The 17808-nt window shown below is 41.0% G+C and overlaps 2 protein-coding genes across 2 annotated transcripts; one reads left to right on the forward strand and one right to left on the reverse strand.

Annotated features, from left to right (window-relative positions):
- The first annotated feature begins 10528 nt into the window (after positions 1 to 10528).
- Positions 10529 to 11623, forward strand: LOC124272005. The gene is made up of 2 exons (XM_046707175.1): positions 10529 to 10612; positions 11159 to 11623. Exons 1-2 carry the CDS (start codon positions 10552 to 10554, stop codon positions 11533 to 11535), a joined length of 438 nt encoding a protein of 145 aa, XP_046563131.1. The 5' UTR covers positions 10529 to 10551; the 3' UTR covers positions 11536 to 11623.
- An 820-nt stretch (positions 11624 to 12443) lies between these two features.
- On the reverse strand, positions 12444 to 16737 carry LOC124272006 (thymus-specific serine protease-like). Its single transcript, XM_046707176.1, has 4 exons — positions 16320 to 16737; positions 15433 to 15526; positions 14279 to 14487; positions 12444 to 12574 (listed from the first exon to the last, which is right to left on the reverse strand). Exons 1-4 carry the CDS (start codon positions 16543 to 16545, stop codon positions 12444 to 12446), a joined length of 660 nt encoding a protein of 219 aa, XP_046563132.1. The 5' UTR covers positions 16546 to 16737.
- Between the last annotated feature and the right edge of the window lie 1071 nt (positions 16738 to 17808).

Consider the following 17808-nt stretch of genomic DNA (forward strand, 5'->3'; position numbering starts at 1 on the left):
AACTGCGTAGATCGTGCTCTAGCTGTCGATCACTTGATTGTCTGGTCCAGAGTTAATGATTCACAGACCATTTCCATATAGCATATTGCTGAGTGCGGCGTTAACAACCAACAAGACCTTCTGCGCATGTGCAAAATGAAATTATTTTGAATGCCTTCATATCTGAAAATGATCACTATGCATCAGTCAATAAAATGCAAAGTTTTATGCTTTTATCATAAAGTGCATATTTTATCTGCTTAGCCGCTCCACAACAAGGCATTAATCAATCAGATAAGCCTACACTGCTGGAATACTTTATTACAATCAGACAAAACATACCGGGGACATTTTCAAATAACGGCATTCGATGGGCATCCACCCTTCCTAATGTCCCACGGGTAAGGTTGAAGAAATTTTACCAAGGTGGACAGTAGCCCAGTCCCCGTGTCCGTCACGCTCGAGGGAGCAGGTACGGACGAGCTTGCAGCTTGGTTTCGTAATTAGGCTGTTAATTAATCGGTTTGGGTCAGTGCCCCTTTAAGGGTACGTATGATGCGCCAGCATATGTAATATAGATGGTCCACATTATTTGGTCGTCTAGCGTACTTGATCATGGCTGGTATCGTTGGTGTTTGTTTTGATGTTTAAAGGCGCACTCAGCAGTATTAACGCTATATGACAGTGGACTGTACATAATCGAGACTGGACCAGACAATTCACTTATTAACGTCGTGAGCATCGATTTACATAGATATGCATCAACCAAGCTTCACTACCCGATCCTGTTAGTCGCTTCTTATAATTTAAACCTCGGTTGCTGAAGACAAATTTTAAGGGACCGTTCATAATTTATGGCTGGGAGGTGTGTGTGATATAATGATTTTTATGGAGAAGCATGTGCAATGTGAATGACACCTACCACCCCATCCCCACCCACCTTAAATGCATGTACAAAGTAAGAGACCCCCCTGCATGTCAAGTACAAAATCAGTTATCCCCCAGTACATGTGTACAAAATGGGTGACCCCCTACGGAAGCGTCCTAGTGTCACAGTCAGATTTTTTTTATCTCCTAATTAGGACTTAGCTATCTCCTAATTAGGTGATACTCTACGCTAATTAGGACTTACTATCTCCTAATTAGGCCTTAGTTATCTCCTAATTAGGTGATACTCTCTCCTAATTAGGACTTACTATCTCCTAATTAGGACTTAGCTATCTCCTAATTAGGTGATACTATCTCCTAATTAGGACTTGCTATCTCCTAATTAGGACTGACTATCTCCTAATGATGACTTAGCTATCTCCTAATTAGGACTTAAGGATCTTATAAATATGTATGAAGAAGTCAACCAGTAGTCATTCACTTCTTCTGTTTGGGTTTAGCATCTTGGATGAAGTCATGGATGAAAGCATATGCATTTGTTTCATGTTGGACATGCAGTATTCAGAAATTGTGTCTTGTTTGGCCCATGTAAATGGCATCATTATCAGCATGAAGACTTTGAAAAGGAAATCAAAACGACTGAATCTGTTTAGGCGAAGACATAATAGTGATATGGCAGAAGTTGCTATGTTCGTAGTGAAAGTGAGTGAGTGAGTATGGTTTTACGCCGCTTTTAGCAATATTCCAGCAATATCACGGCGAGGGACCGTAGTGAAAGAGGTAGAAGAATCAGGACAAATGTGTGCTTACAAGCTTATGCATCTGAAATGCATACAAGAGGGATTCATTATCAGTTAAGACATGGTGCTTCATTTGCTGCATTTAGAAGTGGCAGAAATGAGAGTACAAGAACACCCAACTGCATGTACTTCCATAGAGATCGGGTAGACTCCCTGAATGTGAGAGGCTACCACACTAATGACGTCACGAGGGGGAATCCGACGCCAAGTTGAAAAAAACTCAAGTCGTCCATTTGTGTAATGACACATGCCTACACAAATGCACGTTTATAGAGCGAAATAAACAATGACAACATACAACTTCTATACACAATATTTAATATCCCCGTGCATGGGTTGGAGAGCCTCCCCAATCCACCCTTACAATCTATATACAAATGTCTCTTGAAATATACAAATACACTTTACACATCTCACTACCATGTGGTGGTGTCTGGTGGTGTGTTGTGGTATGTGGTGGTGGGTGATGGTGATGGTGGTGATGGTGATGGTGGTGTGGTGGTGGTGTGGTGGTGTGGTGGTGTGGTGGTGTGGTGGTGTGGTGGTGTGGTGGTGTGTGGCGGTGTGTGGTGGTGTGTGGTGGTATGTGTTTGTGTGTGTGGTGGTAGTGGTGGTGGTGCTGTGTCTGCTGCTGCTGCGTCTGCGTCTGCGTCTGCGTCGTCGTCAGCGTCAGTGGAACCACATTTTGGCATTCATCAGAATGTTTGAGATAGCTTTGTCCTAATTAGGAGATAGTAACTCCTAATTAGGGGATAGCGAAGTCCTAATTAGGAGATATTAGGTCCTAATTAGGAGATAGTATCACCTAATTAGGAGATAGCTATGTCCTAATTAGGAGATATTAAGTCCTAATTAGGAGATATTATCACCTAATTAGGAGATAGCTAAGTCCTAATTAGGAGATATCTAAGTCCTAACTAGGAGATATTAACTCCTAATTAGGAGATAGCTATGTCCTAATTAGGAGATATGAAGTCCTAATTAGGAGATAGTATCACCTAATTAGGAGATAGCTAAGTCCTAATTAGGAGATATTAAGTCCTAGTTAGGAGATAATATCACCTAATTAGGAGATAGCTATGTCCTAATTAGGAGATATTAAGTCCTAATCAGGAGATAGTATCACCTAATTAGGAGATAGCTATGTCCTAATTAGGAGATAAAAATATTCTGAGTGGCACTAGGATGATTTCGTAACCCCCCCCAATTTAAAAGCCAGAAATTATGCTCATTCCCTAACCAGGTTGTAAACGGGTTGAATAGAGGGAATGATTTCGTGTGAGATTATTAAATCTCATGACAAAAAGAATAATTTTTAATTCACGAGTGCAAAATCGCAGCAAATTGTTATTCACTCACTCCTTCAAAATGTCTCTAGCCTGTTGTTCAATATTAGCATCGGCCTTATCAAGCTACGTCAAAGTGCCTTATAAAATTTGCCTGTAACGATGACATGTAACAATGAAATTAACACCCAGAGGATATTTGTTCACAAGCAGTGCTGCGGGTGGGGAGGATGTTGGGGTGGGATGTTTCAGGGGTTCGGGGGTATTAATGAGCTACGGTCTCCAGCACGGTTATGTTAATGTTATAAACGTGGAAAAACCCATTCCGACTAAAAATCCACGTCAGCCTGATTTGATTTTGTGGTGGTGTAGTTATCTATTCATAGACGGGAAAAACCCAAGTTTTCACAAATAGACGTGACGCATGTGGTGAGGCTTAACTGTGAGTAAATTGATCCCGAGAGCAATCTACTTCAATGGTAAGTCTTCTTTGTTTTAATCTGATTATGAGTTATGAATATTTATATTGCCAAGTTGATCCCAATACAAAATTATTGATTGATGTTATTGGTGGATGTGTGGAAATATTCAGATGAGTACAATTGAACACTGATTTGATTTGATTGTCTGGTCCAGAATCGATTATTTACTGACTGCCGCCATATAGCTTGAATATAGCTGATTGCAGCATTAAACAACAAACCAACCAATCTTTGAGAATGACTGACGTGTGGGATAATCGGTGACTATTTAACATGCACTGCTTGTTCGTGGGGTCACATTAAAGACAATCAGTGGATCAGACATGTATTACATACACATCGCTAAATAAGCTTTGGAGTGTCTCACCAGATATATCAGCCAAGCTAATGAATAGAGACACAAAGCCGGTGATCATAGCGTACAAGTGTAATGAAGTGTACCATAGTATACATGGAGACGTTTGTTGACAACGCCGTGGCAGATGCAGAGGGTCTGTTTATAGGTTTAGGGTATGTTCAAATAAATGGACTACACATTGCTTAATCATCGGTATGCGATTCATTTACTAACAGAAAACCTGTTGTGCAGAACATGCTTGTTGATGTTAACTTATAAATCAGATATGCCTACACTGCTGGGATACTTTATTACAATCAGACAAAACATACCGGGGATATTTTCAAATAACGGCATGTGATAGGCATCCACCCATCCTAATGTCCCACGGGTGAGGTTGAAGAAATTTTACCAAGGTGGACAGTAGCCCAGTCCCCGTGTCCGTCACGCTCGAGGGAGCAGGTACGGACGAGCTTGCAGCTTGGTTTCGTAATTAGGCTGTTAATTAATCGGTTTGGGTCAGTGCCCCTTTAAGGGTACGTATGATTTGTTTTGGGGAGTATGATGCGCCAGCATATGTAATATAGATGGTCCACATTATTTGGTCGTCTAGCGTACTTGATCATGACTGGTATCGTTGGTGTTTGTTTTGATGTTTAAAGGCGCACGCAGCAGTATTAAGGCTATATGACAGTGGACTGTACATAATCGAGACTGGACCAGACAATTCACTTATTAACGTCGTGAGCATCGATTTACATAGATATGCATCAACCAAGCTTCACTACCCGATCCTGTTAGTCGCTTCTTATAATTTAAACCTGGGTTGCTGAAGACACATTTTAAGGGACCGTTCATAATTTATGGCTGGGAGGTGTGTGTGATATAATGATTTTTATGGAGAAGCATGTGCAATGTGAATGACACCTACCACCCCATCCCCACCCACCTTAAATGCATGTACAAAGTAAGAGACCCCCCTGCATGTCAAGTACAAATCAAAACATATGTACAAAATGGGTGACCCCCTACGGAAGCGTCCTAGTGTCACAGTCAGACTTTTTATCTCCTAATTAGGACTTAGCTATCTCCTAATTAGGTGATACTCTACCCTAATGATGACTTAGCTATCTCCTTAGGACATGAACATAATTTCTGGCTCCTAAATTGGGTGGGGGTTACGAAATCATCCTAGTTAGGTGATATTTTTATCTCCTAATGATGACTTAGCTATCTCCTAATTAGGTGATACTATCTCCTGATTAGGACTTAATATCTCCTAATTGGGACATAGCTATCTCCTAATTAGGTGAGATATCTCCTAAAGATTTAATATCTCCTAATTAGGGAGCTATAATTAGGTGATACTATCTCCTAATTAATATCTCCTAATTAGGACATAGCTATCTCCCTAATTAGAGTTAATATCTCCTAGTTAGGGATCTCCTAATTAGGCTATCTCCTAATTAGGTGATAATATCTCCTAATTAGGACTTGCTATCTCCTAATTAGGACTTGTTATCTCCTAATTAGGACTTAGCTATCTCCTAATTAGGACTTAAGGATCTTATAAATATGTATGAAGAAGTCAACCAGTAGTCATTCACTTCTTCTGTTTGGGTTTAGCATCTTGGATGAAGTCATGGATGAAAGCATATGCATTTGTTTCATGTTGGACATGCAGTATTCAGAAACTGTGTCTTGTTTGGCCCATGTAAATGCCTTCATTATAAGCATGAAGACTTTGAAAAGGAAATCAAAACGACTGAATCTGTTTAGGCGAAGACATAATAGTGATATGGCAGAAGTTGCTATGTTCGTAGTGAAAGTGAGTGAGTGAGTATGGTTTTACGCCGCTTTTAGCAATATTCCAGCAATATCACGGCGAGGGACCGTAGTGAAAGAGGTAGAAGAATCAGGACAAATGTGTGCTTACAAGCTTATGCATCTGAAATGCATACAAGAGGGATTCATTATCAGTTAAGACATGGTGCTTCATTTGCTGCATTTAGAAGTGGCAGAAATGAGAGTACAAGAACACCCAACTGCATGTACTTCCATAGAGAACGGGCAGCCTCCCTGAATGTGAGAGGCTACCACACTAATGACGTCACGAGGGGGAATCCCTCTTGTTTCCTCTATAGCATGGCCGACGCCATGTTGAAAAAAACTCAAGTCGTCCATTTTGTGTAATGACACATGCCTACACAAATGCACGTTTGTAGAGCGAAATAAACAATGACAACATACAACTTCTATACACAATATTTAATATCCCCGTGCATGGGTTGGAGAGCCTCCCCAATCCACCCTTACAATCTATATACAAATGTCTCTTGAAATATACAAATACACTTTACACATCTCACTACCATGTGGTGGTGTCTAGTGGTGTGTGGTGGTGATGGTGGTGTGTTGTGGTATGTGGTGGTGGGTGATGGTGTGGTGGTGTGTGGTGGTGTGTGGTGGTGTGTGGCGGTGTGTGGTGGTGTGTGGTGGTATGTGTTTGTGTGTGTGGTGGTAGTGGTGGTGGTGGTGCTGTGTCTGCGTCTGCGTCTGCGTCTGCGTCGTCGTCAGCGTCAGTGGAACCACATTTTGGCATTCATCAGAATGTCTGAGATATAGTCCTATAGTCCTCCTAATTAGGAGATAGTAACTCCTAATTAGGAGATATTACGAGAAGTCCTAATTAGGAGATATTAAGTCCTAATTAGGAGATATTATCACCTAATTAGGAGATAGCTAAGTCCTAATTAGGAGATATTAACTCCTAATTAGGAGATAGCTAAGTCCTAATTAGGAGATAGTATCACCTAATGAGGAGATAGCTCTGTCCTAATTAGGAGATAGCTAAGTCCTAATTTAGAGATATATCACCTAATTAGGGAGATAGCTAAGTCCCTAATTAGGAGAGTTAACTCCTAATTAGGAGATAGTATCACCTTAAGGAGATAGTATCACCCAATTAGGAGATAGCTAGGAGTCCTAATTAGGAGATAGCTATGTCACCTATCACCTAATTAGGAGATAGCTAAGTCCTAATTAGGAGATAAAAATATTCTGAGTGGCACTAGGATGATTTCGTAACCCCCACCCAATTTAAAAGCCATAAATTATGCTCGTTCCCTAACCAGGTTGTAAACGGGTTGAATAGAGGGAATGATTTCGTGTGAGATTATTAAATCTCATGACAAAAAGAATAATTTTTAATTCACGAGTGCAAAATCGCAGCAAATTGTTATTCACTCACTCCTTCAAAATGTCTCTAGCCTGTTGTTCAATATTAGCATCGGCCTTATCAAGCTACGTCAAAGTGCCTTATAAAATTTGCCTGGAACAATGTAACAATGAAATTAACACCCAGAGGATATTTGTTCACAAGCAGTGTTGCGGGTGGGGAGGATGTGGGGTGGGATGTTTCAGGGGGTTCGGGGGTATTAATGAGCTACGGTCTCCAGCACGGTTATGTTAATGTTATAAACGTGGGAAAAACCCATTCCGACTAAAAATCCACGTCAGCCTGATTTGATTTTGTGGTGGTGTAGTTATCTATTCATAGACGGGAAAAACCCAAGTTTTCACAAATAGACGTGACGCATGTGGTGAGGCTTAACTGTGAGTAAATTGATCCCGAGAGCAATCTACTTCAATGGTAAGTCTTCTTTGTTTTAATCTGATTATGAGTTATGAATATTTATATTGCCAAGTTGATCCCAATACAAAATTATTGATTGATGTTATTGGTGGATGTGTGGAAATATTCAGATGAGTACAATTGAATACTGATTTGATTTGCATTAAATGTGCAATATATGCCCAGTTCCATATTCATGCCTTGCCTTGACTGTTATGTACCAGAACGTTTGAAAGGGCTTGACCACTCTATTTTCTTATAACCTTTAGCGAATCTTGCCCATTGCAGTGCAGGTTACATACATGCCTACACTTTCTGAGGTGTATTGACCCCTTAGATCAGAACAAGTTTATAGCAAAGCGTACTCTAAACTATTCACGGTTAGTTTTAACCCATCTTAGGATGATCCGACGGGTAGAATGGACGTCCTTGACAGTTTGCGACCTTTGACATTGAAATCCTACTCTCTTGGAAAATTCAACACCTATTATTACGAAAAGTTCTTTTGATCTGAATATTTTGAAAACTATAGGTCTTTAGTAACCCATGATTGTCGTAAGAGGCGACTAACGGGATTGGACGGTCAGGCTCGCTGACTTGGTGGACACATCCCAATTTCGTAAATCGATGCTCATGCTGTTGATCACTGGATTGTCTGGTCCAGAATCGATTATTTACTGACTGCGGCCATATAGCTTGAATATAGCTGATTGCAGCATTAGACAACAAACCAACCAATCTTTGAGAATGACTGACGTGTGGGATAATTGGTGACTATTTAACATGCACTGCTTGTTCGTGGGGTCACTTTAAAGGCAATTAGTGGATCAGACATGTATTAGATACACATCGCTAAATAACCTTTGGAGTGTCTCACCAGATATATCAGCCAAGCTAATGAATGGAGACACAAAGCCGGCGATCATAGCTTACAAGTGTAATGAAGTGTACGAGAGTATACATGGAGATGTTTGTTGACAACGCCGTGGCAGATGTAGGGGGTCTGTTTATAGGTTTAGGGTCAGTTCAAATAAATGGACTGCGCATTGCTTAATCATCGGCATGCGATTCATTTTCTAACTAAGTTAACTATAACTAAGTGGAGTCCAACATTCTACAAACAATATGCCCCTTCCTCTCTTGCTTCCTCCTCCCTCTCTTGCTTTTCCTCCACCTCCCCCACCCCTCCACGTTTGAGTTTGTGTTAGTGTGGTAATCTATTCTTAGACGGGGAAAACCCAATCTTCCAAAAATAGACCTGACGCTTGCGTTGAGGCGTAGCTACAAAAGGCAAATCCTCATTGGTAAGTATTGTTTGTTTGTTTGTTTCTATCTATGACTAAGACAGTCCCGGCCCCGCTTTCACCACCCAGTCCCATAGAGCGAATGTTCTTCTTAACTGATACGGGGAGACACGCACAGCTGTTTTGAAGTTCATGACTCGAGTTTGCTGGGACTGCCACTTTGCACAGAATGTGTCCCTTTAAACATTTTTCTCACTTGAATGTTGGCGCACATGCCTTTTTGAACATGCACTGGCTATGTGGCTATGTTTCTTTCTCAACGAGTGAGTTTAGATTTACGCCGCACTCAGCAATATTCCAGCTATATGGCGGCGGTGTGTAAAAAAATGATTCTGGACCAGACAATTCAGAATCGATTTTTCTGAAAAGCAAAAAGGATATGGTTTAAGTGAAGAGTATACAAATTCTCAAATACGCCGGAAAAGACATAATCTTCATGTCTTAAAGCTAATCTGCGTTACACGTGTGTGTTTTTTCTGAAGCCGGAAGTGATGTCTCTTAGATGGAGCCACAATTGCAAGATTGATTTATTTGACATACATGTACTATCTTTTTCAGTGCTCTTCCCGGGAAAATTGCAGACCCTAAAATGAACTGGAAGCGATTGGGATATGCTTCAATCTTGGTGAACGTTGTGCTGTTATTGTCGACTATAGCACTATGGACAGTGTATCCCGACCTGGCACAGAAGCGGAGCTCGCAGGTTAGTTAAGTCGTGTTCATATAGGGATATGCCTATTTAATAATACACATGACGTCAGACAAGCTTTACATAAACAGACGTATTTTACTGACCAACTTTCCGGAAGAATATGAAAATTGAATACAAGTGTCGAGCAGTTTTGAGTTAATACATACGAGTTATGAACACACACACACACACACACACACACACACACACGCACGCACGCACGCACGCACGCACGCACGCACGCACGCACGCACACATACGTACGCATGCACGCACACATGCACACACAACAGGTTTGAACAGGATTGTGTTTGAACAGTCAAAACATTAATTGTCATTTCATGTATTTCTTACAGGTGGTGGTTATCGAAATCCTGACACGGCAAGGTAAAACACTGATCATATGAAGAGTTGGTAGGGATGCTTTGCTTAATGTGCCTTTGTGTCATAAGCTCACGTATTCAGCACTATAGTGCGTTTCATTTGCATTGTGAAGGGTCAGTGTGGTAGGCTTGTGTGCTACAGTTCGCTCGTCAGGCCGAAGACCTGGGATCGATTCCACGCATGGTTACACAATGTGTGAAGCCTATTTTCCACCGTCATATTGCTGGGATATTGCTCAAAGCGATGTCAAAATTCACTACTCACATTTTAATTAGAGCAAGGGTGGCCCTGTCGACTTATCTGTGAAGAGTTACGCTATACACCTGTGATTCCGGGTTGGAAGCCTGGTTTTCCCAGATTATCTTTTTAAGTGTGACAGCCCAGCACCCGAGGGTATTACTCCTTAAGTGTTAAACATCTCAGATCTGCATTGGTTCGGTGGGGTAGGCCAGTGGTTAAAGCGTTCGCTTGTTACGCCGAAGACCCGGGTTCGATTCCCCACGTGGGAACATTTGTGAAGCAAATTTCAGGTGTCCCCCGTGATATTGCTGGAATATTGCTAAAAGCGGTGTAAGACTAAACCCACACACTCAGACATGCATCACTTGGAACCTCCCTAAGTTCCCACATTTAACTGCCTCCCGTGATATCGCTGGAATACAATTAAAAGAGGCGTTGAACCCAACTCACTCACCCACTTGGGATGTTTACAGTTAATCAGTCCCACTCTGCAGACGCCAGTGTTTTGTACCAGGGAGACTTGGAAATGTTCAATCCCACTCGACCAGTCCTCCACCAAGGCTTCATGATACACCGCTCGTCTAGTGGTAAGTTTCACGTGTTCAATTAAATACAATTAAATGTATTTATATAAGTACAATAACACAGATAGGACAACATGAAGACAATATTCAACGGCAATATTTGTGCACATTTCAGTTGTGTTTTGAACCAAAAGCCTCAAGCTACCACTTCTGTAACGTTGATGTTTTTCCTGCAAATCTTCTCTTCAATTTATTGTCTCCTCATTTCTCCTCATTATTCTGACATTACTTTATTTTTCTTCACAAAAAAGAAATTTCGAGGATTTTATCGTCGCTTGGATCGGTTAAAATGAAACTTGAAGAAACGAGAAAATACTCGAAAGTTCAATAAAATAGTTTAAATAACGAGAAAATGATCAAAGCATCGAAAACTGTCTCTGACAAAACATAATTCATGCTACAAAATTGGCAACATTAAGGCATTGCAGGGAGAAGGCGATCATAAGTGGTGCACCTGTGCCTTATCCCGTTATCTTTTGGACAATAAAATATGTTTAAACCAAAGACATTGACAGTAGTTTTGCCTGCAAACCATGATATATCTTACAGGCAGCAGCATTGTCAAGGTGGACATTGGTGCTCCTCGAGTAGCGATGACCGCCTTTCTCCAGGGTTTCCAATTGGATAATGGCGACGTTTACGTGCCTTTATCCGGCTACTACCTCTTCCACATGGACGTGACCTACTTCTTCCGGGGTCACATCGACGGGTCACAGGTCAACGTGTACGTGACGTGCACCCGGTCCGACTCAAAGGAAGTTCTTGTAAAGATAACTCAATGGTGTCGGATAGGGAGATATTGTTCTGTTACATTCCATGGCATTTCGTTTCTGTCTCAGGGTCACATTGTTTACTGCGAAGCCAGCCATGCCAATGACATGATCACAGCCATTGAGAATACTCACATCAGTCTTGCATTATATTGAATATGCTTGTTTTTGGCATAGCGCTTTTACATTTGTTTTCCTCATTTATCTGAGCCAGTTTAAGCTATTAAAAAGGCATTACTGATTTATATTATGCTTATATTTTGTTTGCTGTTTAACTCCGCTCTCAGCTCTCCATTTATGTAGCGGCTGTTTGTAAGTAATCGAGTCTGAGCCTGGGAATCCAGTGGTTAAGATCATGAGCATCGATCAACGCACACGATTTTGTCAATTAGATTTTCACTATTTATCATTGAACCTTGCTACTATTATTGTTGCAGGTAAAAACTGCAAGTTATACAAAGCTCTTACAAAGCCTATAGTGCGACAGCAGCCAAATCAAGGTTCTTTTTCGGAGTAAATGCATCAGTGAGTTTAGTTTCACGCCGCTTTTAGCAATATTCCAGCAATATCACGTCAGGGGACACCAGAAATGGGCTTCACACATTGTACCCGTGTGGAGAATCGAACCCGGGTCTTCGGCGTGAAGTGCTTACGTTTTAACCATTAGGCTACCCCTCTGTCCCGGAGTGGGGGCGGTGGGGTAGTCTAGTGGTTAAAGCTTTGGCTCGTCACGCCGAAGACCCGGGTTCGAATCCCCACATGGGTACAATGAGTGAAGCCCATTTCTGGTGTCCCCCGCCGTGATATTGCTGGAATATTGCTAAAAGCGGCGTAAACCAAACTCAGTCAGTCTGTCCCGGAGTAAAAAAGGGGAGGCAAACCCACTATTAGTTCATCCTAACACTTGCACAACAAGGAGATTTAACGATTGCAATGGAAATAACCCCAAGAGTGTTTTTGAAACAATCGCTTTATTGTTTCACAACTGGATTCAATGACAAATTTATGTAATCAGTACGAATACAATTGTGGAAATTGGTCAGATCAGTGCGTTGACGGCAACTTCATCCGATTATCTTGACTGGCCCAACCGATATCCACTGTCCGATGAGTTGTCGGATCCTGGCTCTGGCTTGAGTGAGAGCAGCGGTGTCCGTGGCAGCAGGAGTTGCCATGATTGGGATGTGGCCAGCACCTGCAGCATGCAACAAACTACAACATTACAACATTACAACAATACAACAAATACAACTTCCTGCACCTCCAAAGAGATTGCCGTTAGGTTTTCACATGTTTTCCTCACTGTGTAAGTAGGAGGCGGGGTAGCCTAGTGGTTAAAGCGTTCGCTCGTAACGCTGAAGGCCCGGGATCGATTCCCCACATGGGTACAATGTGTGAGGCCTATTTCTGGTGTGCCCAGCTGGAATGTTGCTAAAGGTGGCGTAATACCAAACTACCTCACCATGAAGCTGTTATTTCCAGTGTAGTGTAGTTCAAAATGGCTTGTTATCATTTGGTTCTGGATTTCGTGAAAGAAATACACCCTTAGTTGGAGATTTGTGTTTGCAGATGAATTGTTACTGCCTCTGATATTGTTCTAATGTTTCGTTGGTATTTTTATTTATTCCATAAACCAAACTTTATATTTGATCCTGTATTTGTCTAACGCAAACCAGCATAGTCGTCATCGGTTATCGAGTGAGTGAGTGAGTTATGTTTTACGCCGTTTTTAGCAATATTCCAGCAACACCACGGCGGGGGACACCAGAAAATGGGCTTCACATATTGTTCCCATGTGGGGAATCGAACCCGGGCCTTCGGCGTGACGAGCAAACGCTTTAACCACTAGGCTACCCCACCGCCCCCATCGGTTATCGAATAGAAATCAGTTAAATTATGATTTATTATGTTCGTGTTCTATGTTAATATTTATTTGATCTCCCTCTTACTTTTGTTACCCCTGTGTATTGTTTAAAGCCGCACTCAATTTTATTCCAACGATATAAGTAATGAAGTATGAACCAGTCAATCCAAGGATTGACATCATGATAGTCAGTCTACACAACGGGAAACGACGACATGCATCAAGCACCTCGACGAGCCTGACCATTCGATCTCCCTCAGTCGCCCCGTACGACAAGCATGTGTTGCTGAAGACGAGGTCTAAACCGGGTCTTGTTTCCCCCGCTTCTATTCTTCATGTGACTCAATTATACCATTTGACAAAGATAATGACAATACTTTATTACCCGTGAGGGAATTCTTTGTAAAGTACAGAGCTCAAACATTGATAAAATGATTAAATTATTTTCATACAATAAATAACTGACATATAACACGCTAACAAGGTAAGACAAACACTAGGAATCATTTAGGGGGATTAATACTGGCAGGAATAAAGGATTTCATGGCACGATTGGATTTAAAACGGGGTAAATTATAACGGCGCCCAGAAGGCAGTAATTTATATTCATAGTGGACGGGATGATCTGAATCAGATATAATCTTACGGGCTGACCTGAGAACTCTTTTTTCATATATTTCATTTAGGTTAGCAAAAGATACACCTGCAATTTTACTGGCTAATAAAACAATTCGGGTGAGACAGTTTCTGTTTTTAAGGGACAAGGTTCCATACCAGCATTGCACAGAAAAAGCCAGAACACTCTGTATAAAGCACTGATAGAAAAGACACATAATATAACATAAGCAACATACAATGTGTTTGTACCAGTCCATCAGAAGTTACCACAAAACTAAGCAACGTATCATAACTACATCAATGTTTTCTTCCAAATATTTAAAAAAAAGTGAAGGGTAACTTAACTCGTTTCCAGCTGAATACTTCCCCCCCTATAAACACATTTAACCATATCGTGACATGAAGGATTAAACTTACCGTTGATGACAACAACATGGGCCCCCGGGTTCGGGTCTGTCCTAAATCCATACTTATAAAATGGGTCAAAGGATCCTTGGCTGTAGACGATGTTGGTGTTCTTTACGTCAAGCCCTGCGTAGTTGGTAATTAAGTCCTCGTGGCCTTTCAGAATCAGAGACCGGTTGAATTCATGACCGAAGTAGCCTTCACAGCCTTTGAGAAAGTATCTGGAAACAAAGGAATCACACTATCAACGTTTATACATCAGATCGTTGTTGGGTTAGAAAGATGAGATGTTTGTCAGTCTTCAGTCAGGATTTCAGAGAGTTAGGATTTCTACGACAATATGTATATCTGGTCTGGGTTTCGTGTTTATATCCTCAGCATATTCATAACAGCCCGTTTGATTTCATTTGAGACCGATGAATTGCTCACTAACACAGAATCTAATAACCGCAACAGGACCAACTTTTGCACAGTCACATGAAATCGACAGACCAACTATGATTATTTGTCTTATAATTATGGGCAAAATTTGTTTAACAAACGATCATTATTTTCTTGTCACATTTCGTTATTTGTTTTACGATGGGGAGTGGGGGGACTACTTGTGTTATTGAGCAACACATCGGTCTCAAATGATATGAAACGGTTAGTAACTAGGAGAATCTTGCCGACTCCTCAGTGCGAAGGAGCGGAAGTATATCCATTGTCAAAATGACAGGTGATGAATTAAGAGCTGGTCTAACCTCAAACTTTCAAACAGCCATTTCAGCTTCCGCACATTCTCTGTATAAGACTCCTGATTATCATCTGAGGTATATCCGTGCAATTCGTCTTGTAGATCAACCCGTAACGATCCGCGTTAGAATTAATCTTCAGCAACCTATTCTGGTGAGCTAACTAGATCAAGTGGTCAGACCCCATGAATTCAATCATCGTCATATAGCCGTAGTATTGCTGAGTATGATGTTTAACATACAAATGTACGATGACTTTAAACAATCACACAATCCTCGCCTTTGAGAATTCTCAACAACCAGCTTGGGTTCTTAGAAACTATTCAGGACAGGAATCCCGACACAACACAGGCTACAACGTGTACATTTATAAAAGTACCTACAAGTTGATTTGACTTGTGAAGTATAAGATCACACAATGCCTGCACTTACTCTTCACTCACGGCTTGTCCGAAGGGTTGATTGTTTGCATATGTTGGAGTAAACAAACCAGTCTGAGTGCACTTCTGGTACCTCCACTGACGTCCTGCAAAGTAAATCTTTGTTTCAACAACTGGACACAAATTTGCTCACATTCAGATTGTATCCTGAAGTATGCGTTCACTCGTGTTCGCGCTGTTCCCTCCTAAACCATAATCCAACCTCGTCTTTCGACTTAACGTTTAATGTACATTGAGACTTTACAACTGAGAATGCCTTCTCTTCTTCTGAACATATTCACAATACTGTACTTACAATAGCCCGTATAACAAGAATGAGTGGACATGAAACCAAGATTACACCACAAACAAATAAGTTTTTAAAAGAATATTTTGTACTGAGAGAAGAATGCTTTCATAAGCACGGGGCGCTCCGCATTTCTTTGTTTGTTGTTTAATGCTGCACACAGCAATATTCCAGCTATACGTCGGCCGTCTGTAAATAATCGAGTCTGGACCAGACTTTAGTGGGTAACAACATAAGCATCAATCTACGCAATTGGGATACGACATGTGTCAACCAAGTTAGCGAAGCTGACTACCCGATCCCATTAGTCGCCTCTTACGACAAGCATCGGTTGCTGAAGAACAATTCAAACTCGGATCTTCACGGTTTCCCAACCAGCTCTGAACAGTTGGGGCGTATTCTTGTGGCTCAAGACAAAGGTCTGGGTTCGATTCCCCACATGGCTGCAATGAATGGAGATCATTTCTAATGTCGTCCCCGTGATATGTTTTTGAATACGCAATAAATCATACTCAGTCACTCTAAGGTTTCGTTGCCTTAAATAATTGAGATAACTGTATAACTTGTTCGTAGCTAATGAGAACCAACAATACCTGACAATACGTTTTTGTCGCTGTAGTTTATATCGCTGCCCAAGCTCACTGCTCTCTCGAATGTAATGTTCATACATTGACCGTTAAGGGATGTATAATTTTGATTGACGATCCCAGCATAGGTTGCAAATCGTTCTAGCGGCGTCCCTGCTGCTTTGTCAGTGAGCAGTTTACACATGGTAGACACGGATCGAACGGGCAGGGCACTCTGAAAAAAGATTGGCATACAACATCACGTTTGTGTTTGTACTATACGGGTCACATACACATCCTTGATAACACAGTTCTATTGTCTGTCATGTCGTATTTGTGAGTGAGGGATTGAATATGTTTTTACGTCGCTTTTAGCAATATTCCATTAATATCACGGCAGGAGACACAAGAAATAGGTTTCACACATTGTTCCCACGAAAGAAATTGAACCCGGCTTTTGGCGTGAAGAGCGAACGCTTTAACCATTTGTCTACCCCACCACCCACGATCACGGATTAAGAACATGTGTAAATAATAGCACCCACCATGACATTGGGAATGTCCTGATTGAATAGTGCTGTAAAATCAATCAGGCTTACAAGATTCATCATCAAATTCTCGATGTCCAGTTTGTTTGAAACATTGAAGTCACATAACCTGTAATAAAAGTAACATGTCATTGCGTATTCGTATGTATTAATTAGGAGATAAACGTACTGTGTTGGAAAATCAGAGGTATATAACGGAATTATAATAGCTCTAAATTTGATTTGAAACCGAACGCGTAGCATTAGGTTTTAAATAGAAAATTTAGAGCTATTATAATTTCGCTATATGCCTCTGATTTTCCAACATTGAACGTTTATCTCCATTCTACCACAACCGTGTTATTAAGATTAAAGAAGAATACATCTCCATTCTACCACTACCGTGTTATTAAGGTTACATAAGAATACATCTCCATTCCACCATAACCGCGTTATTAAGATTAAACAAAAATACATACAGTGTTGGTAAATTGGAGGTATATAACGTGCTTATATACCTATGAATGACTTTGATTAACCAATCACAATCCAGTATTTACTGAAGTCATGGTAGAATACATGATGTTTTTCTGCGGAAAGAAAAGGATGTGTTTAAACCCTTAAGTAACCGGACTATGACCATTGTATGCCATTTTCACAAGGTGGGACACATGGTTCTTTGTGTTCCTTAAACATGTTGAAACATATGCTGATACAGGAACGTCCGTCGCGGCAGAACAACGGCAACAAATGAACGTGGGTAGACTCCAACCCCAGCACTCGTGGGTATTCCGTGTTTGAATTTAGCCACAGCAATTTTTGTTCAAACGTATGCTATTCTATGTAACATATGTTATTTTGGGGATTACACTTCCTTAGTAAAGTACAGATTCAAGTACTTTTTGGGATTGAATCCCATCCGGGATTCGAACCCACACCCTCAGAGTTAGGCATCTAATCGCCAGCACTCAAAGTCAGCCGCCTAACCC

Source organism: Haliotis rubra, unplaced genomic scaffold (assembly GCF_003918875.1).
Source record: "Haliotis rubra isolate DU_JTF1 unplaced genomic scaffold, ASM391887v1 Scf1651, whole genome shotgun sequence".
Taxonomy (NCBI): domain Eukaryota; kingdom Metazoa; phylum Mollusca; class Gastropoda; order Lepetellida; family Haliotidae; genus Haliotis; species Haliotis rubra.

Coding starts and splice junctions, on each gene's coding strand:
- LOC124272006 (XM_046707176.1), bottom strand. CDS start 16,545: ATGCCAATCTTTTTTCAGAGTGCCCTGCCCGTTCGATCCGTGTCTACC. Junction 15,527..16,319: donor CGACAAAAACGTATTGTCAG/GTATTGTTGGTT, acceptor TTTACTTTGCAG/GACGTCAGTGGAGGTACCAG. Junction 12,575..14,278: donor CCATGTTGTTGTCATCAACG/GTAAGTTTAATC, acceptor TGCATGCTGCAG/GTGCTGGCCACATCCCAATC.
- LOC124272005 (XM_046707175.1), top strand. CDS start 10,552: ATGTTCAATCCCACTCGACCAGTCCTCCACCAAGGCTTCATGATACAC. Junction 10,613..11,158: donor GATACACCGCTCGTCTAGTG/GTAAGTTTCACG, acceptor TATATCTTACAG/GCAGCAGCATTGTCAAGGTG.